This window comes from Syngnathoides biaculeatus, chromosome 8 (genome assembly GCF_019802595.1).
Source record: "Syngnathoides biaculeatus isolate LvHL_M chromosome 8, ASM1980259v1, whole genome shotgun sequence".
Lineage (NCBI taxonomy): Eukaryota > Metazoa > Chordata > Actinopteri > Syngnathiformes > Syngnathidae > Syngnathoides > Syngnathoides biaculeatus.
Window position 1 is genome coordinate 32,091,490 of NC_084647.1, and position 24,757 is coordinate 32,116,246.

A 24,757-nucleotide genomic window follows, 5' to 3' on the forward strand; every position below is an offset into this window, starting at 1 on the left:
GGCTCAGAAAAAGGATGAATGGGTAGATCCTCTCCCCAATGTGGCTCAATCCAGATTTCTACATTAGCAATACACCCCTTTATGTTAGCTCGTTGGAACAACATGGATTTATTTTATTTTATTTTATTTTAGGACATGGACTGAGCTTCAACAAGAATTTCAAATACCAGGCAGAAATTTACTTCAATCCAATAAATTAAAAGCAGCAATTTAAAAAATAGAATACAAACACTCCAGAGCAGCCTTGAACTCCCAGTTTGTGAAGCAAATACTGACACTTCTCTCGCAAAGGCCAGCGGGACATTGATAAATTAATTTCCTGCACTTCATCAATGCACTTACCAATCTTTCACAAACCTCCAGTGCGGGGCTGGACCCAAATGCAGGACTCCAAGACGAAGGCATGATGTTAGGCGTTGTTTAATTCAAAGCTGAGGTCATACACGGTGTAAAGACTCCAAGAAGGGTGTAAGCAGTCTGAGAAGGCAGAGGTACAGAAACGCTAGGCTGGGCAGGATCCAAAAGACATGCAGTGAGGTCTAATGACTAAGAGACAAACTCGGAAACAAGAACTAGGACTTGACTATGACTATGAAACATAAACTAAGTCAGGACTAAACTGTGGTGGCACAGAAACGCTGTGACGAGGATAGGCCAACACTACACTATTTTCAGTGGTGCAGATTCCTACTGTCAGTGAATGCAACTCACTAACTCAGTGCAACAACAAACTGGCAAATTCCGGTGACAAAAACTCCAAATTAACACCTGTCTAATTACAATCCCAATGTGGAACCGCTGTTAGGGTTTACCCAGAGCGGTGGCGTGGCTACGCCCCTCTTGGCAGTGACAGACAGTGCTCATGACAGAAGCACCCCCCACCCACAAGGCACTGATCCCAGATGCGACAATACCAAAAAAAAAAAAAAAAACAGTACAAAAAACATGACCAGGGGAGGGTGGAAGGGGGTCTGGGGTAGGCACAAACCACCCAACCCCAGTGTGTCTGGTGGCCGTCCAGGCCACCCAAATCGATGTGTCCGGCCGAGCAGGTCAGGAGGTTGGCCCGGATGCCAAGCACCATGGTCCCCACGGGGTGATTCGGGCGGACATCATCGAGGAGGAACCCAAAGGCGAATCAGGAACCAGACGGCAGTAGGTGTTGGCTCTAGACGAAGACCTCCCAGGACGTGGTCGTGAGGCAGCCGTGGATCGATCGCCATCGAGGCTAGGTCATGAGGCGGCCGGGGATAGGTTGGTGCCGAGGCTAGGTTGTGAGGCGGCCAGGGATCGGTCGCCGCCGAGGCTAGGTCATGAGGCGGCTGGGGATTGGTCGTCACTGAATTTTTGTCATGTGGCGGCTGGGGATTGGTCACCACTGAATTTGGGGCATGAAGGGGCTGTGGATCAGTCGCCACCGAGGCTAGGTTGGGGGCGGTCGAGGATTGGTCGCTGTCTTGGTGGGGTTCTCAGACGGCCACGGAGCAGCCGCCATTGAAACAGGAGAGGGAGGTGCCAGCCACTGAGACAGGGGGGTTAGGAGGGCGCGGGGTTCTTCAGAGCCGCCGCCATCCGCAAAACCCAACGCGCAGCCTTCGTAGAAGCCATGACCGCCGAATGTGGCGCCTCATCCGGTGTGGCTCATTTTCGGCGCCGTGGTGGCTTATAATTGAGCCGAGCCATGCTGGTTTAGGGGGTTGTTAATAGCTGCCACAGTACGCGATGGACAACACCGTCGAGCCGTGGCGCTTTCCTGCGGGCACGCGGCTGAGTGAGGCATTCTTGGCTGGGTTATTCAGAGCTGCCGAAGCGCAGGCTTTGCTGGCGAAGTAACTCAACAGCTGACGCCGTCCAACGCGCACATCGACATATTTCGTATGGGGATCTTTTGTTACGTTATGAGAGACATGGTCCGCCCTAAACTATTATTTTTTTTAGTAGCTGCATACACATCGACCTGTTATTTGGAACCCACGAAGCTCTAGTCCTCTGCACCCGTGCAAACCATTTTTCACGACGAACTGGGTCCCTTGCAAACCTATGAAGGGTAAATCCATCCTCCCAAGTGTTAAAGCAATGTCCAGCAATGCAACAAGCCGGCATTTTGGCTCACACGAAGGAACACCGAGCTACCTTCCCAGAGGTAAAACTATTGGAAACAAACGAGTCCACTTGGGGGCGTTTCTGTCCTTTACGTCCCTTCCTGCTCCTTCTCAAAAACAAATCCCTTGAGAGGATTTTCATGGTGGGAGTTACAAAAAAATGTATACGTCAAAATCATGTTTTGTGATGAAAAACGCATATTGGCTGCTGTTTTTTCATTATTAACATACTAAAAATCATCCATTTCATGACAGTAGCCCTTGAAACACCTGTCTAAATACAATCCCAATGTGAAACAGCTGTGAGCGGTGACAGGTGTCACCGCCCGGAGCGGTTGCGTGGCCACGCCCCTCTATGTAGTGGCCAAGTCTTGACAACTCACCAAATGGTAGGAAGCCCTGCCTGTTGGCCCTGGCTACCACCCAGGATTTTAATACATTACACCAGGGGTGCCCAATGCGTCGATCTGGATCCACCAGTCAATCGCTGAGGCACTTTTGGTCGATCACATAACCAAGTGCCAAAAAAAAAAAAAAAAGACGCCAGCCAATCATCCACCTCATCGTTTGAGTAAGGTGTGGCCAATATTTTGATGCCGCAGGTGGATTGATTGACATTCGGTTTGACCAGTCCTGGCCTCTTCTGACGTGTTGCTATAGATGTGCACATAAAGGTGGGTTATAGCAAGCTGGTTTCCTATTTACCGTCTGTCTCATCCTTTCTCCACGGCAGTTGCTGCGATGACCCCCAGACACACACACATACATCGCGGCAATGATAAACTCAGCAGCCCCACAGCCAACCCTCACTGGCAGTTTGAAAAGTAGATCTTGAGATTCTGGACCCCAGAAATGTGGGCACCCCTGCATTATACACACTCATCCCTGTCATTTTAATGCGCTATATCCACAACGTACTGGAGGACAGTATGTTTTAGATGTGTGTATGGGTGTGCGTGTGCGTGTGTGTGTGTGTGTGTGTGTGTGTGTGTGTGTGTCAAAGAGAGAGAGACACCCCTAATTGTTCCTTGGATTTTACTTTTTCCATTTCACAAGCCTGATCTGATTTCAACAGATGATCTTCGATTCTCAATAAATATCCATTAAAATATTGAAAAAAACAAAGTGGCAGCTTAAAAAGTGTAGTGTAACAGTAAAACTGTTCCATCATAAAAAGGATACAGATCCTCCTTTTTGCTTGACCTAAGAGGTGAAGAAGAGAAAAAAAAGGTAAGAAATTCTGGGAACTATAAGACTTTACCCAAATCATACAAAGGCTGACACTTTGACAGATAAATATTTGCTCAGTATCCCAAACGAACAAGTAGGTCATTTCATGTCGTCGGTTGTTCTTGCATGGCTTCTTCTGGGATGGGCTAAATAATCTTCAGTGATGGACAACACAGTGACAGCACAAAAAAGCCTGCAAAATCCACAGAAACATATTCTCTGCCAGTTGAGAAAGACAAACTTATTGAGAAAACCTTCATCATAAAGCAAAGCAACAAAAAATCTGACGGGCAAAAAGTGAAACGTACTGGGCTGCCTAAATCAATGCCCGGATTCAAACCCTATATTGCATGTATATTATCTGCAAAATAGGATACTTGAAGGGAGTAAACTCCCCAAAACAAATAATGACTGAAGGGGGCTGTGGCCAAAGCTTGTAAAAGAAGAATTCAATAGTTAGTGAAATCAGTGGGTACTTGCAACTAAATATTAATTTTGTGTTGGGTCAGTTAGAATATGAAGTTGTAAACAAAGCAAAGGAAGGGAAACTGAATAGTAATAAACAAGGAGATTTATAGCATAAGAGAGACTCAAACAAGAGATCATTTGAGGTGGAGATCTCTCAGGGGCGCGCACACACGCACAGACAATCTCATTTGAGGACGCTGGTTATATAATGGGACTGTGAAAAGACGGAGTGCTCCCTGAACATCGTATTTCCACCTTCCATCACTGTGTGTGTGTGACGTGAAGAAAACAGAGATTAGAAAACAGAAGATTTGGAAAAAAAAAAGCAACACAAGTACAAGTTGTATTAATTATAGATGATACCTGACAGCCCCTCAGGTATTAATAGAAAGTTACTATCTCAATTCATTCGTATGCTTAAATATGGACTCTCAAAGCACGGCTAGAGCTCAGGGGTATTTTGCTGCTACTGCATAGAGTTCTTGTATATTACAAATCCTAGGCTGCAATGAGGACCACAACAACATTGTATTAGTTCCAACTGGATTTCACTTGTACTTTTTAAATATTCTATGTGATAAAAGCATTTTAATAGGGGTGCATGGCTTAAATGGATGATGTAACAAATGAACAGAGAAAGAAACTTTAGCTAAGTCATTAAAACAAATACAGTACTTCAGATAAGATACATCTATTGATTAAATATGTCAATTAAAATACAATTGACTGCTCATTTACCGGGTGTCCTCAGGATAAATTATGGATCTAACATGCATAAACAAATCACTGTCTGCCAATGTTCTTTCTACATTTTCTGGAGCTACAAGCAGCACCAGGATAACCTTATAATCTTATTTTGTTAATGGAGTAACTCAAAGATTCAGTGGAGTCCAGGTCAATAAGAAAGCAAAGTAAAGCGTGAACTTGGCAGTGCGGACAAAGGAAGCGAGTCCCTAAAGATGTTAAGAGACTGTAAGACAGGGTGGACCAGAGACAAATCTATTCAGGGAGTATGAGGTAGAGCCAGGAGAAGTTATTACAGAAATTCCAAATGAGTGAAAATTGCCAAATACTGAAATCGCATTGAGAATTGATATGACAAATTTTAATGTGGCAAACAAAACCCTTTACAATGCACTGTTCACATAGTACAAAATGACTACCAAAAACCCGAGACACAGCATTTCAAATGGAATAAAGGAACACAGAATGTGGATTTACATTAACATTTACAGTTGTTAATATAGACCAAAAGTATGTATTGTATGCATGATTTACAGATCTCAACAAATACTGAAAGGTTAAAACAGAGATTCATAACATTCTATCATTTTTAACTTCTGTAACTAAATAAAGATGATGTCAAACCAGGGTGCAGCAGGTTCTCAAGTCCAGATGACAAGAAAAACAATTCATCCATCCATTGTCTGAGATGCTAATCCCCACAAGCGTCGCAGGAGTGGTGGAGCCTATCCCAGCTATCATGAGGCAGGACGCAAGGTACACCCTGAATTGGGTGCCAGCAAATTGCAGGGCTAATAGAGATGAACAACCAGGCACTCACAATCACAATTATGGACAATTTAGAGTTTCCCTTCAACGCATGTCTTTGGGATGTGAGAGGAAACTGGAGTGGCTGGAGAAAACTCACGCAAGCACGGGGAGAACATGTAAACTCCTCCGGAGATTTTAACCCAGGTCCTCAGAACTGTAAGGACGATGCTCTAACCAGTCATCCACTGTTCTGCCAGAATAACCAGTTCTTTTTTTTTTTTCTTAAAAATACATGGCAAAAGTGTGTGAAACATCAAACCAGCCCAAACAATTCAGTGATTGACAAAGCTACGATAGACAGTGAAGCGTTTTAACTCTAACACAAGCAGCATTAAACCATTCATGGCTAAGGTGCTGTAGAATTCTCATGTAATCCAAAAAGCGTCAATGCGCCGAATTGCCATCATCTCAGTCAAAGGATTTCTTGCTCATGCATGTCTAAAATGTTACTTTGAAAAAACAAATACTTTACACCAAATTCCTTCCAATGAGTAAAAATGATACTATTGGTACATACAGAGTTGATGAAGACGTAGATGATGATGAAATGTTGCATTTACAGGTTGGATAGATTAATTAGAATGGAAGGATAAAGCAAGCAATGCATTTGTCACTTCCGGATCCCCATCCGTTTTAAATTATAGCATTGTCAGTCTAATTTTTGATTCGTAAGGGGCACCACATCTTTTTTTATTTGTTCAACATTAAGGAAAAAGAATGACAAACCTTTTTATTAATCAGTCTCAAAAATCATGAAGGCTTCTAAACTTTATGAATTAAACACCAATTCTCAACAACCAGAGGCTTTTTGTGATTATTATTTTTTTTTATGTTAATGGGATCTATCTGAGGACTCTACAAGAAAAGGGAGCAATGCAAGAACACATTCATAACAGACAAGGAGAGGTGAACATTAGAAACTGATTTGCAATGCTGAGGTGTCGAAGATCATGAGATGGCCATGCCCATAGCTGGGATATGCACCCAAATATGAAGAAGATCTGCAGTATTCTGAATGAGCTGCAGCTGTTTTATGCTCTTTTGGGGGAGTCCAATCAGAAGACCCTTACGCTAGTCAAGTCTACTTGAGATAAACGCATGGATGAGCTTCTCCTTGTTTGCCTGACACTAATAAGTCTTCACTCCTCATATGTTCTTAACGTGGTAAAAGTCAGTTTTAGTAATTGATTTGATAGGACTGTTGAAAGTCAGGTTGGAATTTATTAGAACACCAAGGTTTCTGAGTGTTTTTTTAAAGATGATGAATGCAGGGATATACTAACAGCAATCCTCTTGTCCTTATTGCCAAAAACAATGTCTCAGTTTTGTTGTGGTTTAGTTGAAGAAATTTTTGGCTTTTTCCAGCTTTTCATCTGCTTAAGACACCTCCATTCATCTGCAGACACTGCTAACTATAACTGTGAGTCATAAAAATTAAAAGTTCTGGATAATTTGACCCAATGGTGGCATATACAGACATCTTCCTGAGAAGGGAGTGTATTACTTGGGCATGAACTATGCTCATGACTTCTATGCTGTGACCAACATGTAAAAAGGATTATCAAACAGTTTATATGATGGTCTCTTGATACTTCAAGACCCTTTAAACAAATTCCAGTTATTTATGACCTTGCAGGATGGTGGATCTGGACACTTTCTGCGCTGGAACAGTTTTACTGGGCTACAAGGGGTTTGAAACATCTCTGCTCATTTTTATTTTTGTTTTTTATTGTGATGTTGTAACGGCAGCAGAACAGCTGGACAGAAAACTGGTTAAGGGGACAGAGAGAGGGACAGAGTGGACAATGGGAATAAGGATGCAAACTACAGAAGAACAACAGTTAGAAATTAGGTAATTGAGCAACAAGTAACTTTACGAGTCAAATTGTGTTCTTTTTTGTGGATGGGCCAGACACCTGCTGAGGACACGCAATAGCTAACCAAGAGAACAAGATGAGAGAGGAAAGAAGAGGACAGGGTAGGACAGGATGTGGAAAATTAACAAGGCAGTGCTACTGATGAGTAGTGCGGTGGGATTCTTCCTTGGTATCTAAATATCTGTAGGAACCTATGACTTGATGTTTTAGAATGACAATCCACGATAGCGCCTACAGTGAAGAAAATAAGTTTTTGAACACCCTGCTCTATTGCAAGTTCTCCCACTTAGAAATCATTGAGGGGTCAGATGTATATATGATTTTTTTTAATGATTTATTTGTGTGATACAACGCCAAATACGTATTTGAACCCCAGAGAAAAACAATGTTAATATTTGGTACAGTAGCCTTTGTTTGCAATTGACCCCTCCGTACAGGGCACTTAACCACGCCTCCTGAAGTTACGTCACCCCACGTGTGCTAACCTCAGACAAACAATCAGCAAAAATGGTGGCGCAGGAAGAAAAGACTAGAGCGAAATTGTCCGATTCACCAGCTGATTTCTCACTCGCATTCTTAGCGAATAGTGAAATATTGTTGAAAAGCAGACAGCAGGGCTTCAAGTATTTGAGCGAGGGGTATTTCAATGGTATTTACATACATATTGACGGAGAAACCATTGATATTAGCGCGAGATCTTTCCGGAGTCAGAGGAAGACCGAGAAGCCACATAATATAATATATTATAACCCAAAGACGAATTCGTCATTGACAGTTTCCTATTTTCGTGTTACATATCACACTTGTGTGCAGAATCTGTATGTGTATCTGTATAGCCGTTTGTGAACCGCCGTATGAAGGAAAAGAAGGCGAGGCTTGATTTACGATTTGTTTCTCTCGTTTTCTTTGTGTAACGTCACGCGCTCCCCTCAATAATTATTCTTGAATTAGTGCCGAACCTACGTAAGTCCCAACCGAGTACGACAATCACTACTTTATAATGTCCTCAAACATCCTTCCTTCCGTCTTGGTGTCTCGGCACGTCGAAGGCTTTTAGGACTCGCTAGTCCGGTTTAGCTTAGCTTGATAGCCGCCGAACAGAGACACATTTGTGCAATCAGATCATCGCAAAATATCGCTCAACACAGATCAAGTGTGTCAATCGTTCACACGTAGCTGTTATGTAAGCGAAGAACTGCTAATTCATTTATATGAGACATGTATTGAAAATCAAATATAGGGTATACCTTCGTGCAAACAGAGTCTGGTTTAGCTTAGCTCACTAGCCGGAAACAAAGAGACACAATTTCTACGGAGTGGTCAATTACAGAGGTCAAACGTTTCCTGTAGTTTTTCAGCAGGTTTGCACACACTGCAGGAGGGATTTTGGCCCACTCCTCCACACAGATCTTTTCTAGATTTCTGGGCTTTCACTGAGAAACACGGAGTTTCAGCTCCCTACAAAGATTTTCGATTTGGTTTAGGTCTGGAGACTGGTTCGGCCATGCCAGAACTTTGATATGCTTCTTACAGAGCCACTCCTTGGTTTTCCTGGCTATGTGCTTCGGGTCATTGTCATGTTGAAAGACCCAGCCAGACCCATCTTAAATGCTCTGACTGAGAGAAAGAAGTTTTTCCCCAAAATCTCACATTACATGGCTGCGGTCATCCTCTCCTTAATACAGTGCAGTTGTCCTATGTTCAGAAAAACACCCACAAAGCATGATGCTACCACCCCCATGCTTCACAGTTGGGATGGTGTTCTTAGGATGGAACTCATCATTCATATTCCTCCAAACACAGTTTGTGGAATTATGACCAAAAGGTTACTCCCATGGCTCCTCTATCATCCAAATGGTCATTGGCAAACTTAAGACGGGCCTTGACATGTGCTGGTTTAAGCAGGGAAACCATCCGTGCCATACATGATTTCAAACCATGACGTCTTAGTGTATTACCAACAGTCACCTCGGAAACGGTTGTCCCAGCTCTTTTCAAGTCATTGACCAATTCCTTTCGTGTAGTACTGGGCTGATTCCTCACCTTTCTAAGGATCACTGAGACCCCACGAGGTGATATCCTGTATGGGGCTCCACTTTGATTGAGATTGACAGTCATGTTTAGCTTCTTCCATTTTATAATGATTGCTCCAACAGTGGACCTTTTCAGACCTTTCCAGCCGTGTGGAATTGTACAATTTTGTCTCTGATGCCTTTGGACAGCTCTTTGGTCTTGGCCATGTTACAAGTTTGAGTGTTACCGATTGTATGGGGTGACAGGTGTCTTTATGCAGTTAACGACCTCACACAGGTGCCTCTGATTCAGGATAATACATGGAGTGGAGGTGGACTTTTAAAGCTGGACTAACAGGTCTTTGAGGGTCAGAATTCTAGCTGATAGACAGGTGTTCAAATACTTAATTGCATTTGTATCACACAAATAAATCGTCCAAAAAATCATACATTGTGATTTCTGGATTTTTCTTTTTAGATTATCTCTCTCACAGTGGACATGCACCTACGATGAAAATTTCAGACCTCTCCATGATTTCTAAGTGGGAGAACTTGCAATACAGCAGGGTGTTCAAATGCTTATTTTCTTCACTGTAACTATGAAGTTGCCACGGTTACGTGCTCTCTATTAATGTCTGTTTTTCATTGGCCACTTTACATTACATTACACTGACATTACACCACTAACTTACACAATTGAAGATTTACGAAACATTAGGGAGTGGAGTCTAACCAAGACTTCTTTTCACCAACTTTCACAAATCGGGTTTTTTTTTCTCTGAGGTACTTTTTGGAGGAGCAGCCATGGTGTACGGACCATGGAACTTTCAGGGGAAATGCACCAGAGTGCATGTCAAGCTCTGTAAGAGAGGATTCTCCTCGCAAATCTAACCTCCCTACCCAACAAAATGGAGGAAATTCATCTTCTCGCAAAAGTCAATAAAGACATTACTCTGCTATTCAGACTGCACAAACTGGAGTGTCTTTGAAACTTCAACTGGCAGCCTGGATCAATATGCGGACAGTTTTACATCCTATTCCAGTTTCTGTGAAGAGGTGTGTACCAACAAAGTCATTTTGCACATTAAATAACAGCAAACTGTGGCTCACTACTAAACTTGAGTAACCTCGCAAGGTTCCCTATCAAAGTGGTGTTAGAGCCCTGTGTAGTTTGTTAGAAGCTAACATCTGAAAAATTAATTATGCAGTAAAGTTGGAAAAAATGTTGACCATTAACGACTCTACAGCAGTCTGGTGTCAAGTACAATCGCTAATCAACTAAAAGCAACAATATCCCCCAAGCAGAGAACAATTAAAGGGCTAGCCGACGACTTGAAAACCTCCTACGGGAGATTTGAAAAGAACACTTTCACACAGCACCCACCAAACCGCACCCACCATCATTACACATCTGACACCCCCTCCTGCATTGACCTTCCACAAACAGGATGTGAGACAAGTTCAAACAACAAAGAAGCTGCATCCAGCCATCCTGCCTCAAAGTCTGTGCTGACCAGCTTGATCCAGTCTTCACGCAGATCTTTAATGGATAGAATAGGAACTGTGAAAGGTACCATCTTGTTTCAAATGCTTCATGATCACTCCAGACTCCAAGAAAGCTACAATCTTGTGTCTGAATGACTAAAAACCTGTAGCTCATCTGTGATACTTAAGTCCATAGAATGCCTCATGGGGAACCACCTCAACAGCATCACAGGTCCCCATGCTGGACGGGCTCGCAGACTCTTATCTCTTATTGATTATCTCTTATCTTATCGCTTTTGTCTCAGAAGCAAAATTGAAAGGGGTAGAGCAGGGGACCTAACCAGGGGGATGCCATCGACTACCCAGAACACAGGGAGGTCACAAGGCCAATCGAAGAACCCAGATGAGTCCAAAGAGGAGGGGCAAGATAACCAGACCAATGCCCCCCATGCCCAGCCTTCTTCTCCCACCAGCCTCCACCCAGTTACCTCCACCGCTGCCACGACCATCATCACCCCTGGAAAGCGTCAGCAGAGCTCAGTAGAGGAGCCCCACCCACAAAAAAAAGATGGAAGATAATTCAGGCCCCACAGGGAGTAGGGTTAGGCATTGAGAACCAACTGGAACTGGGACCAACACTCCAGGCCCCCCAGAGCCATGAATACCCAAACACCCCGGCCCCCACCACAGACGGCCACAGCCCACCCACCCTAAATATGAAGTGGCAAAAAGAACAAAGAAGCAGCAAGAACCAAGAAAAAAGAATGTGCACGGTGACACGCCTGAGCCCAACAGTGGCGTACAAAATAGTGCCCCAACCCCTCCAAAATCAATAACCAGCCACCCCAGCAACCCATGCAGGCACGGGGAGAACATGCAAACCCCACACAGGCGGGTTTGGGGTTGAACCGGGACCTCAGAACTGTGAGGCCAATGCTTTACCAGCTGATCCACCGTGCCGACCTGTGTTCTTAGCCGCTCATCCTCACAAGGGTCGCAGGAGTGCTGGAGCCTATCCCAGCTGTCAACAGGCAGGAGGTAGGGTATACCCTGAACTGGGTGGCAGCAAATCGCAGGACACATGGAGACAGACAACAGTCGCACTCACAATCACACCGAGGGACAATTTGGTGAGAGTGGGGCGAGATGGTCACAACCAATGTTGACCTCCAAACGTCACCCCCACCCAGGCGAATCAGCTTCCCAAACAATACATGAATGTCTGTGGTGCATTAAAAACGCTGTCACTTCCAATGTTAATTCCAGGAATATTATTATTTACAAATTCCTTGTTACTGTGCTGTATTTATTCCTTTGTATTATTCCTCGTATTTTAACATGTAAAGTTTGTTCATTCTTTCAAAATATCTTAGATGAATAAAAAATTTCAACAAATCAGACACATTCTCTGTCCGAAAACTGCACGAATATAAATAGTAAACCTTTGGCACAAAGGCTATTGGGTCATTAACCCACAAAAGAGGTCCAAAAATATCTTAAATCCTTCCAATTTTGACTGAATAAAAAAAAAAAAATATCCCCACATACTGTATGTACTCAAAAGCATTTAGACTTTCTTACAGTATTTTAAAAATTTGATTCCATACATTTTAATATCACTGTTATTTTTTAGTCTTTATTTTTATTTATTTTATCAATGTCATTATGATAGTAAATGTACAATTTCTGTTTCCTCCTGGCTGTTGAAAGAGATATGCTCTCTCAATAAACACTTACCTTGTTAAATGCTGCTGTGGCTATTAGTTTATAAAAAGTTGTCTCTTTGTGTGTAAGTGGAGCCGTCAAGCAGTTATTCCTGCAAACAGGGGAAGGACTGTAAATGTCTGTTTTAATGGACATAATTTAACCTGTTGAAATCACTGCCAATTTACTTTATGTTCTGTTTTGTTGCTTCAAATGAAGTTAAACAAGAGTTAAATTCAGTTCAATTCCTGGTATTTTGAGGGAGATGAAACCCAACATTCTTTACATTTGTGCACAAGCAAATGATTTGAACACAAAAGGGGGATCTGAATCTTCATGGAGCATATCTAATCTGGCATTTCTAATTAGAGCATCAGAAGCACTGGATTGAAAATTCTCTCGCTCTTCACTCTGTCACTGTGGCCTGAGGATGCCAATGTTGGGTCTTTCAGCAGCTTTGCCTTTTCAACATAAATACTTGCATGTGGCATACCATTCAGCAAGGTCATTGAAAGTCGCTATTGAAAAAAAATTGATTGGCAGAAATCATGAAAAGCTATTCTATTGCAGTGTATTCTCAGAATCTCTTTTTCTGTGAAATATCAGAGGGATTCAGTATAACTGACACATTTTTAAATTTTGACAATACAGATGGAAGTATGTGCTTCCATGAAGACATCCGTAAAAATATTTAGGTTTCCGGTAACCCGACCGAATATTCAAAAGCAAATAAAATTTCCAAAGTCTGCATTTTTTTTATTTTTTTTTTTATACGAAGGGGACTTAAGTCTGGACAAGGGAAGTAACTGTGTGCGTGTCAACAATAACGACATAAGACATCTTTGAATGTTCAGTGGTGCTTGTATTCAGACGCCGCTCCGCACATAACAACCGCGCACTTTCGCATACGCTACTGGAACAACCCATTGAGCAGGGGTGGGCACTACCATTTTAACAGTAACCCAGGTCCTGTCTCCAAAATATTAACCAATCAGGAAGTGATTTTCTCGCCGTCCGCCTCATGCTGTCATGGTGGACGATATGCCATTTGCATTCTTGCTTATTTTAAACAGTGTATACTCGAGTATTACGAATATTAAGTTGACAAAGATGAGGCCTTCTTTTACACTCCAGGATGCAGTCAAACAAATTGACATGCTGTCTGAGATAAAAGCACTGTAACAGGAGCAAATGCACCGTGGCACCCAATGCAAATGTTCTCATGATTTTGAGACATTGTTACAGTTCGAACCAGATCTTAGGGTAGTGATTTTTCATTTGCGGAAAAATGCCACTGCTGAACGGGCCAAAATGGATGCATTTGTCACTATGATGGCAGCTACCAAGTAAAATTCAAGATCTTTCCTTCCACTTAAAAAAATGTTGATCTGGGAAACCACCGCCTCTTTAATGAAGTCCTGGAAGAGGTCGACCTTGCCGGCGCCTCATTCCCAAGTTCAGTATCAAAAGAAGAAGCTAAGCATGTTGTATCAACACGCTGAATATATTTATTGGTAGTATATGGGCCAAAATATTTTCAGAATATACAGTGAAAAAAATAAGTATTTGCAAGTTCTCCCACTTAGAAATAATGGAGAGGTCCGAAATTTTCATCATAGGTGCATGTCCACTGTGTGAGAGATAATCTAAAAAGAAAAATCCAGAAATCACAATGTATGATTTTTTTTTTAACGGTTTATATGTGTGATACAGCTGCAAGTATGATATATATATATATATATATATATATATATATATATATATATATATATATATATATAATAAAATAAATAATATAATAAAATAAAGTATTTGAACACCCTGCTGTATTGCAAGTTTTCCCACTTAGAAATCATGGAGAGGTCTGAAATTTTCAGCGTTGGTGCATGTCCACTGTGAGAGAGATAATCTAAAAAGAAAAATCCAGAAATCACAATGTATGATTTTTTGACGATTTATTTGCGTGATACAGCTGCAATTAAGTATTTGAACACCTGTCTATAAATTGGAATTCTGACCCTCAAAGACCTGTTAGTCCGCCTTTAAAAGTCCATCTCCACTCCACATATTATCCTGAATCAGATGGACCTGTGTGAGGTCGTTACCTGCATAAAGACACCCGTCCACCCCATACAATCAGTAAGACTCAAACTTGTAACATGGCCAAGACCAAAGAGCTGTCTAAGACGATCCTGAGGCGACCTAGAACACTGTGGAGGACCACAATGATGGTCAAAAGATCTAAATCGCAGTGTAGGAAAGCGGAACCCAAGTGGAGAAAAACTAAACTCCAAATTGACTATGACCTCTACAGACAATGTCTGTGGAATTTTAACCAAGAGTCACAACTTTTCTGAAATCATCAGTAACAACCTCAACAATACTCGTGCTCTATTTGGTGTGGTTGACAAGTTTACAACCCCCCAAATCAGATAGATCCAGAACTCATAACAGCTAACAAACGCAATGAGTTTGCCTGTAATTTTAGTGAAAAATTACAATCTATTAGGTCAAATGTCGGCACAAATCAGCAAAAAGATAGAGTGATCTCACATTTGAAGCCACCCAAACAAAACTATATTAACTTGTCAGAATTTGATAGTTGACCAAAAAACTGTAGAGAAAACTGTTCAGCAGTCGAAACCATCAACGAGCTGTCTTGACTCAATACCATCTGACTTTTTCAAAACTATTGTGCTACCTGATTTTCAGCAAATAATCAATTGATCACTTCAGTCTGGAGAGTTTCCCAAAGGTCTGAAAGTAGTTGCTGTAAAGCCTCTTCTAAAAAGCAAAGCCCTGGACGATCCCATGTTAGCAAGCTATAAACCTATCTTAAATCTCCCGGTCATAGCCAAGATTCTTGGAGAAGTTATTTTTAATCAACTCAGCAATTTCTTGAATTTAAATGGACTTCTCGACAAATTTCAATCAGATTTCCAAAATCATTATAGTACAGAATCTGCTCTTATCAAAGTGCTAAATGATACAAGGTTGAATACTGACTCAAGAAAGGTGTCAATTTTGATCTTGTTGGATCTCAGCTTTTGATCGGGTATATCACAATATACTGCTAAACAGGGTGGAAACGTGGGTAGGACTAAATGGAACGGTCCTTAAATGGTTTAGGTCCTACCTGGAGGAAAGGAGTTACTTTGTGACCATTGGAGGTGCTCGGTCTCAGCAAATGGCAATGATCTAAGGGCTCCCTCAACGATCAGTTCTTGGACCTCTCCTGTTCAACCTGTATATCCCTCTGTTAACCAAGCAGGGCAAAAATGCAACATGGGTCAATAGAGGGTTTTAACCCATTCATGGGCAGGGTGGCAATTTTTTTGCCTTATTGAGATGAATGTCTCCCAACAGGCCACAATCAAGGAAATAACACTTCTTTTTCGTTTAATACATAAAACAAACGGCAAAAAAGATGTACCTCTCACGGGCAGCGTGCCGAAACAGGGACGGGTATGTTATCAGTCCTAATATACCATGTGCAAAAATGCAACATGGGTCAACAGAGGGTTAAGCTACCCTTGGGTCGAATTCTTCAAAACTCTAATTTTGACTACCAAAGCTATGCAGATGACAGTTATATTTAGCAGTGTCTCCAGATGACTACAGTTCAACTGACGTATTTTGCCACTGTCTAATGCTACACTGTCTAAGATCAATAAATGGATGAGCCAAAATTTTCTTCAACTAAACCACAAGAAAACTGAGACAGTTGTTTTTGCCAATAAAGAAAGGAGAATTGGTGTTGGTAAACACCTGCACTCTCTATCTTTAAAAACCAAAGACCAAGTCCAAAACCGTGGTGTTCTGATTGATTCTGACCTGACTTTCAACAATCATATCAAATCAATCAAAAAAACGCCTTCTACCATCTGAAAAACCTATCTAGAGTCGAGTCTTGTATGTGTCAAGCAGACTAGGAAAAGCTCATCCATGCTTTTATCTCAAGTAGACTTGACTACTGGAATGACCTTCTGACTGGACTCCCCAAAAAGAGTATTAAACAGCTGCAACTCATTCAGAATGCTCCAGCTCATGTTCTGACCGAAACAAAGCGGCCAGAGCATATAACACCAATCCTAAAATCTTTGCTCTGGCTTCCAGTCAGCTTTAGAATAGATTTTAAAGTTCTTTTACTGGTCTATAAATCACTAAATGATTTAGGTCCTGAATACATGTAAGAAATGCTCACGGAATACAAACCCAGTAGAGGTCCGAGATCGACTGACTCAGGTCAAATAGTGAAGTCCAAAGCAAACATGGTGAAGGAGCATTTAGATATTATGCTGCACATAAATGGAATAAGTTGCCAACAGAGGTGAGGTCAGCCCCAAGTGTGAATGTTTTTAAATCCAGGTTGAAAACACTGTATGTGGTTTTAATTGACTTTTTAAAATATTTTGTTTGCATTTTTATTGTTTTTATCCCATTTTAAATGTTTTATCTCTTTGTTTTCAAATGCCTTTAATCATGTAAAGCACATTGAGTTACCTTGTGAATGAAATGCGCTATACAAATAAATTTGGTTTGCTTTGCTTTGCAAAGACACCATAAAAAAAATTGTAGAACTCCATATAGCTGGAAAGGGCGACGTACAAATTGCCAAGCAGCTTGGTGAAAAAAGGTCCACTGTTGGAGCAATCATTAGAAAATGGAAGACGCTAAACATGACGGTCAGTCTAATCTGAGTGGAGCCCCATGCAAGATATCACCTCGTGGGATCTCAGTGATCCTTACTTAGAAAGGTGAAGAATCAGGCCAGGAATACATGACGGGACATGGTCAATGACCTGAAAAGAGCTGGGACCACTGTTTCCAAGGTGGCTGTTGGTAATACACTAAGACGTCATGGTTTGAAATCATCCTTGGCACAGAAAGTTCCCCTGCTTAAACCAGCACATGTCAAGGCCTGTATTAAGTTTGCCAATGGCAATATGGATGATCCAGAGGAGTCATGGGAGAAAAGTTTGTGGTCAGATGAGGTGCAAAATTTAACTTTTTGGTCATAATTCCACAAACCGTGTTTGGAGGAAGACGAATGATGAGTTCCATCCCAAGAACACCACCCATACTGTGAAGCACGGGGGTGGTAGCACCATCCTTTGGGGGTGTTTTTCTGCACATGGGCCAGGACGACTGCACTGTATTAAAGAGAGGATAACCATGGCCATGTATAGTTAGATTTTGGGGAAGAACCTCTTTCCCTCAGTCAAAGCAATGAAGATGGGTTCTGGGTGGGTCTTTCAGCATGACAATGACCCTCAAGGTTGGTCCCATGCACAAAAGTCAGCCATGTAAACAAAAATACTGTCGTCAATGGGTAGCTACAAAGTGTTTATCGTTGCTGGCTTATTGTAGAAACTAAGGGTTGTGTATACTAACTTCGAAAATCACATTTTTGCTCATTAATGATGATTTCATATTGTCTGCCTCTATCCCAAAATCAGCTGAAATGTTTGAGCACCGGTACGGTGGAAAACAGAGACAGGATAGGAGGAGAACATGATTAATGCAGATGAGTTTGATGCCTATTAATCACACCAAAATGTGATCCTATGATGTCTACAATCGACCAGTGTATGTAGAGTTGGAGCCTATTCCAGTTAATTTTGGGGGTAAGGCATACTACACTATGAAATTGTGTTATTCACAGGGCACATACTGACATCATCACTGAGCAGAATTGAACCCAAACTGCACACACCTAAGGCAGGGATGGGCAACCTTTTTGACTGAGAGAGCCATAAAAGTGAAATATTTAAAACGGAATTTCAAAAGAGAGATGCAATATTCAAAAAACTAAATATAGGTATATTTGCGCATTTATGTAGAATCAACCTTTTAGAGTACAATAAGTCGGAGGGGCCAGGGGCGAAGGACGATCCGTGCGTAGTCTGCCGACGTGGAACGTAGGGTGCACCCTCATGGACCTGGGCAGTCTGAGTGATAGGGCGACCGGGTTAATGATTTTGGTGATTGGGAACGGACCAACGAACCTGGGAGCAAGTTTTCGGGATTCCATCCGCACCGGGAGATCCTTGGTGGAGAGCCACACTCGCTGCCCCACGCTGAGTTCTGGTGAGGCTCTCCTCTTGCGGCCCGCTGCGGACTTGTAGATGTTGCCCATGTGCAGCAGCGTCCTCCGGGCTGCCTCTCAGGTCCGTTTGCAGCGCCGTACTACTGCCAGGGCCGACGGCACCGCGGAGTCTGTGGACAAGGAGGGAAAAAGAGAGGGAGGATAGCCGTGCACAACGTGGAGTGGAGCCATACCTGTTGACGCGGAGGGTAGGGAGTTGTGGGCCTACTCAACCCATTTGAGGTGCCGGCTCCACGTGCTCTGGTCCCTAGAAGCTAAGCATCAAAGTCCTGTCTCTAATTCCTGATTTACCCTCTCTGTTTGGCCGTTAGACTCTGTATGATGGCCCGAAGTTAGACGAGCCGAAGAGCCAATGAGGGTGCAGAATTCCTTCCAGAAGCGGGCGCTGAATTGCGGACCTCTGTCTTCCGTTCCACTGGAATACTTGGCTGAGCGCACAGACGAGCGTCGTCCATGAACGGCAGATCTCTGAGTCGCGACTCCACTCCGCAGAGGCCCACGCCTCCGCCCTCCCCATCATGTGGGAAATGACGAAGGCGATCCGGGAGCGGTCCGTGGGGAAAGCGGACGCCTGCAGTTCGAAATGGAGGTCACACTGCGCAAGGAAGGGCTTGACGTCGCCTGAGTCGGCTGAGAAACGTTCCGGTCGGGAGAGTGGAGTTATGCTGGCATGGGAGGGCTCCGTAACAGGCGGAACGGGTGGACTCGAGCGACAGGCGGAGTGACCATCGTCGGCGTAGCAGCCGCGCTAGCTTGGGATGCTAGCCACGGCTCCAGCCGGGCACATATCTCAGGGAGACGTTGATTCGTTACCTGGAGAGCAGCCTCCTGCTCAGCCAGCCGTCTGCTCTGGAACTGTAACGATCGGCGGATGACTTCGGAGTCGGCTGGGTCCATGTTGTGGCCAGATCGTTCTGTCACGAACGAGGCTCGAGGGCGGACCCAAATGCACGACTCTAGAGGCAAGCAGGTAGTGTGCAGAAAGCCTTTATTCGGTCCGTGGTCAATGATCAACGAGTCAGTCAGGAAAAGCAGCTGTATCAGAAGAGGCAGGTTTACTAGGATGGTCAGGGAACAGGCGAGGGTCGCCACACGGTAGGTCAGGTATACGGGATTGCGGGAACGAGGCATGGGAATCAAGGATCTGGCGGAGGACTAGTTGTCCCCCGTGTCCTATAAGTACCGGGTGTAATCAGCCGAAAAGGGGTGCAGGTGTGTGCTGACTAATTGGCTGACCACGCCCAGCCTGGGGAGGATGCCAGGGGCATGACAAGGATGTCAACTTTCACGTGAAATAGCAAAGTTTTGCCCTGAAGCCGAATTACCACGTAAAAGGGGTCTGTGCGCAATCTAGTTTTTATTCTATGCCATTGGTTTCCATCATTACTTGTTCCGACCTGATTGGCATTCGACCCTTCTGCTCCTGCGCACATCTACTACCAACACCAAACTATGGCAACCACACTAGGACAAACTGTCTCGGCGTCATTTGCATTGCCTGCATGACAGAATCACATGTAGAGTATCTCGTTATGAGGGCTCCGCGAGGCATATGCAACCATCAAAAGAGCCAGGTATGGCTTGCGAGCCATGGGTTCCCGACCCCTGCACTACACCATCAGATAGTCAAACCTACTAGATAAGCAAAAAAAGAGATGAACATCATTGCACTTCAGAGTCCACCACAGAATCACTCATCTTCTAATATGCAACTTACTAAGGTTTATGCAAACTTAAAACGGGTGGCATCCATCCCATTTGTTTACAATACCTGTAAATTATACATGTAATTGTGTTATCAATTATGATCGATCATTTCTTTTAAATTGTCACTCATGTCATCACCCAGTTTCCCTGTCTTTGAAGCAATTACTAGGAACAAATTAACTACACACAATTATGTGGTGATGATCTGATCCAAAGTTCCTCAGTCACTTTACATGACAGTGCAGTAAATGAGTGTAACCTTCAACCTGCAAGAGTCAAGTTTCTGACACTGTGTGAAAGGCGAATGGCTCCATGACAGGACACATTAAGACTTATTGGTCTGTAATGAATGGAGGAGGCAGTTGGAAAACAAGCCACTCGGTTTGGTACAAGAATGAATTCAAATCCATTCAATTCTCAACTGACTCGTTGTGTCAGACATTCAGCCAAGGTTGATTGACATCAAAACGTTTGTTTCTCGGCTGGCCAACGGCATGTTTGAGGCTGTTTGTTGACATGCACACACATGTATGCAACTTGATTTCAGCTTCTTACCCACATTTTGGAGTTTACAGTTTCTGGCCACAGAGATGATGACCAGAAGGTTCCCCAACACATCCACCACAGTGGTGAAGATCAGCACGCTGGCCAGCGCTGTGAGTGCCCATGCAGGATGCGCGCCTCCCCGGCTTGGCTCCCGCCCGTCTTCTGTCTTATTCTTCAACGATTCATACTCCGACATATCCATAGCCCCCCCCCCCCTCTCTTCATTCCCCTGTGTGGCAGAGAGCTTCCATTGTTTTCTTCTCCTCCCCATTAAGTCCCAAATATCAGCTGCATGCCACGGGCATTCTCTGCGCTCTCACTGCCTCCACATTCCGGAGCCGCTCCGCCGGCCCTCAGCCAGAAGAGACCCATGCACACTTTAGGGTTCCTAGAGGATGTCAACAGAGATACAGCCGCATGGGTCTCCACACCACCTCCTTTTATTCGCTCGACCGTTCTCCCTCTCTGAAACCACTGCTCCTCATTTCTCTTTATTTCTGCCTCCTCCAACACATCTACTTTCCTTCCTCCTCCTCTAATCTCTGTGGAACTAAAGCCAACTTGCTGAATCTCCTTCGGTTGCTCTTTAGTTGCAGCATTTCATGCATTTGTTTCAGAATGGTATAATCCTTTGTCTTGATTATATATTTTATTTATCATCAACGAAACATACCAAGAGCCAACTTTGTGATTTAGATTGCAAAAAGGACTAACATTATGTTTTTGTTTATGCCTTGCTTTCACAGATCTTCCAATCGTCTTTAATTTGGCTTCTCTTCTGATTGTGTGCAACTCATTTAATGGCAACAATGTTTATGCAAAGGCATTTGAAGGTCTGTATATGCATTGTAATATTATATATATATATATATATATATATATATATATATATATACAGTATAATACTGTAACATCCTGGAAAATACTGGTAGTTGAAGCTACTTTAAATCAGCAACTTAGTGTAGACTTGACATGCAGACATTGGTAAGTACCTAAAAGTAAACGAGCACATATATGTCACCGCCAATTGTGAGCCATGAAAGCAACTGTGTGTGTGTGTGTGTTTGCTCATCAAAGATACTGCACCTCCCACTCCAACCATGGATTGCCCGCCACCTCTATTTCACATTCATAATCAGATGCATGCATGATTTTTTTCATGTTACCTGCGGTGGATTCCCATATACATTTATATAAACCACCAGAATATGTGAAATGTTGGCAATATTGCTATATATGATCATCTGATTATTTTCTTTAATGCTATGTTTAGTTTAAATGATTACCCAGGGGTCGGCAAACTTCAACACTCAAAGAGCCATTTCGACCCGGATTCCACGGAAAAAGACAACACTGGGAGCCATAGTTTTTGACATCTGAAATGAAGATGTTAACCTATATATTTTATGTGTCCATAGAGCCTCTCTCTCTCTCTCTCCCTCTCTCTTTATATATATATATATATATATAATATATATATATATATATATATATATATATATATACCCATCCATCCATTCTTAGCCACTTATCCTCACAAGGTTCACAGGGAGTGCTGGAGCCTATCCCAGCGGTCAACAGGCAGGAGGCGGGGTACTCCCTGAACTGGTTGCCAATCAATCGCAGGCCACATAGAGGCAAACAACCAGTCACACTCAGAATCACACCTAGGGGCAATTTAGTGTCTAATTAATAGTGCATTTTTTTTTGGGGGGGGGGATGTGGGAGGAAACCAGAGTGCCCAGAGAAAACCCACGCATGCACGGGGAGAACATGAAAATATCACACAGGGAGGGCTGGGATCATACCCGGTCAAACCGCGGTCCTCAGAACTTTAAATCAAATAATCTAGAGAAATAACAAAAATGGATATATCTGTTTTCGATAGCGTAGCGTACTCAGAAGGACCCATGCCAGATGAAGCAAATATGGATGTTATCGAAATTAATTTAGAGCTATGCTTTCCGTGTGTCTGCATTGTTATTTTAGTTATTCATTCTTTATTCTTCTCTTTATTTTCCTTTATTATGTATTTTATTACTTACGTACTTTAAGTTGCTATGACGCGGATCTTTTGTTACGTTCTGAGAGAAGGACTCCATTACGTTGTCGGACACGAATGTCTGGAATGTTCGGGAGGATGGCTGTTGACAGGAGCTTCTTACTACCATTGCTGCTTTTGGACAAGTACATGGACGCCACACTGTCTTCTGCCTTTCGTCTTTTGGATGTTTCCAGAACATTCACCTATTTTGAACATTCACTGGAAATAACTTTCACCCATTTGGAACATTTGTTCGATGTTGGTGACGATAATAATCTCAACTTTGTGGATCAGCTATCGTGGATTCAGTGCATAGCAGATTCCCAGACTCCCCCCCCCCAAAAAAAAAAAAAAAAAAAAGCCAGATCGCTATGTACATGTGCGACGACATGAACCGATGAAGCAATAATAACAAAAAAAAAAAAACGCTAGCATACATTAGTACAGTACTGCAGCGGGAAGCTGCATAGATAGGGTATAATGTGACATCCCTGCAAGATTACCCCTATTTTGCGGTTTTTCCCTTTTCGCGGGTGGGTCTGGTACCCATTAACCGCAAAAAACAAGGGATTACTGTCTACGTCATTTGGCTGGTTAGCTCGTGTTACACACTACTTAACTGTCTTTGTACTTCTATTTTGTTATTGTTTTGTGTTGTATTGTATTGTGTATGATTAAATTGTCTTAAACGCAATGGAACATCAATGGATGACACTGATCTGACCACAGTGCATACGTCTGCTGTTGCTCACAGTGGTCAAAGAGAGTCCTCAGGGGCTTCGTGTGTTTGCTCAGACACGTAAAAAATTAGAGGGAACGTTGATGTCAGCCTTTAAGGTGGCGTGGGACTGCGTCAGGGATAAGCTCTGAGCCCCTTCCTGTTTGCAGTGGTAATGGATAGGCTGACAGATGAGGTTAAACTGGAATCCCCTTGGACCATGATGTTCGCAGATGATATTGTGATCTGCAGCAGGGAAGCAGGTGAGGGAACAATTAGAAAGATGGAGACATGCACTGGAAGAGAAATGAAGATTAGCCAAAGTAAAATGGGATATATGTGTGTGAATGAGAGGGGTTGAAGTGGAAGAGTTAGGCTCCAGGGAGAAGAGATAGCAAGGGTGGGCGACTTCAAATATTCAACAATCCAGGGCAATGGTGAGTGTAGTAAGGAAGTGAAGAAACTGGTTCAAGCAAGTTGGAACAGCCGGGGGAAGGTGTCTGGTGTGTTATGTTACAGAAGAGTCTCTGCTAGGATGAAGGGAAAAGTTTGTAAAACACTGGTGAGGCCGGCCATGATGTATGGATTAGAGATGGTGGCACTGAAGAGACAACAGGAAGCAAAACTTGAGGTAGCAGAAATGAAGATGTTGAGGTTCTCGCTTGGTGGGTCCCCGCTGAGGCTTCATCGTGAGGTGGCCGGGGACCAGTCGCTGCCGAGGCTAGGTCAGGGAGCCGCCGAAGATCTGTGGCCGTCGTGGCATGGCCCTCAGACAGCCGCAGACTGGTCGCCATTGAAGCAGGAGCGATGGGCGGCCGCGGGCCGGTCTCAGCCGGTACTGGAATGAAGGGGACCATGATGCCATCGTCGCCTCCTGGACAGGAACGTGAGGATGCCGACGAGCCGTTGCCAACTCCTGGACAGGAACATGAGGCGGCTAAGGAGCCATCGCCACCACCTCGACAGGAACGTGAGGCGGCTGCGGAGCCATCGCCACCTCCTGGATAGGAACGTGAGGCTGCTGCGGAGCCATCACCACCTCCTGGACAGGAATGTGAGGGGGCTGCGGAGCCATCGCCACCTCCTGGACAGGAACGTGAGGCTGCTGCGGAGCCATCGCCACCTCCTGGACAGGAATGTGAGGGGGCTGCGGAGCCATCGCCACCTCCTGGACAGGAACATGATGGGGCTGCGGAGCCAT

General features: G+C 43.4%; 1 protein-coding gene across 1 annotated transcript in view; it reads right to left on the bottom strand.

Moving 5' to 3' along the window:
- mtnr1ba (melatonin receptor type 1Ba) overlaps window positions 1-20,990 on the bottom strand; it is a 28,747-nt gene extending 7,757 nt beyond the window's left edge. Inside the window, exon 1 of the mRNA XM_061827793.1 lies at window positions 20,804-20,990. Coding sequence (XP_061683777.1) covers window positions 20,804-20,990 — 187 coding nt within the window. The remainder of the gene's footprint in view (window positions 1-20,803) is intronic.
- Window positions 20,991-24,757: the final 3,767 nt, after the last annotated feature.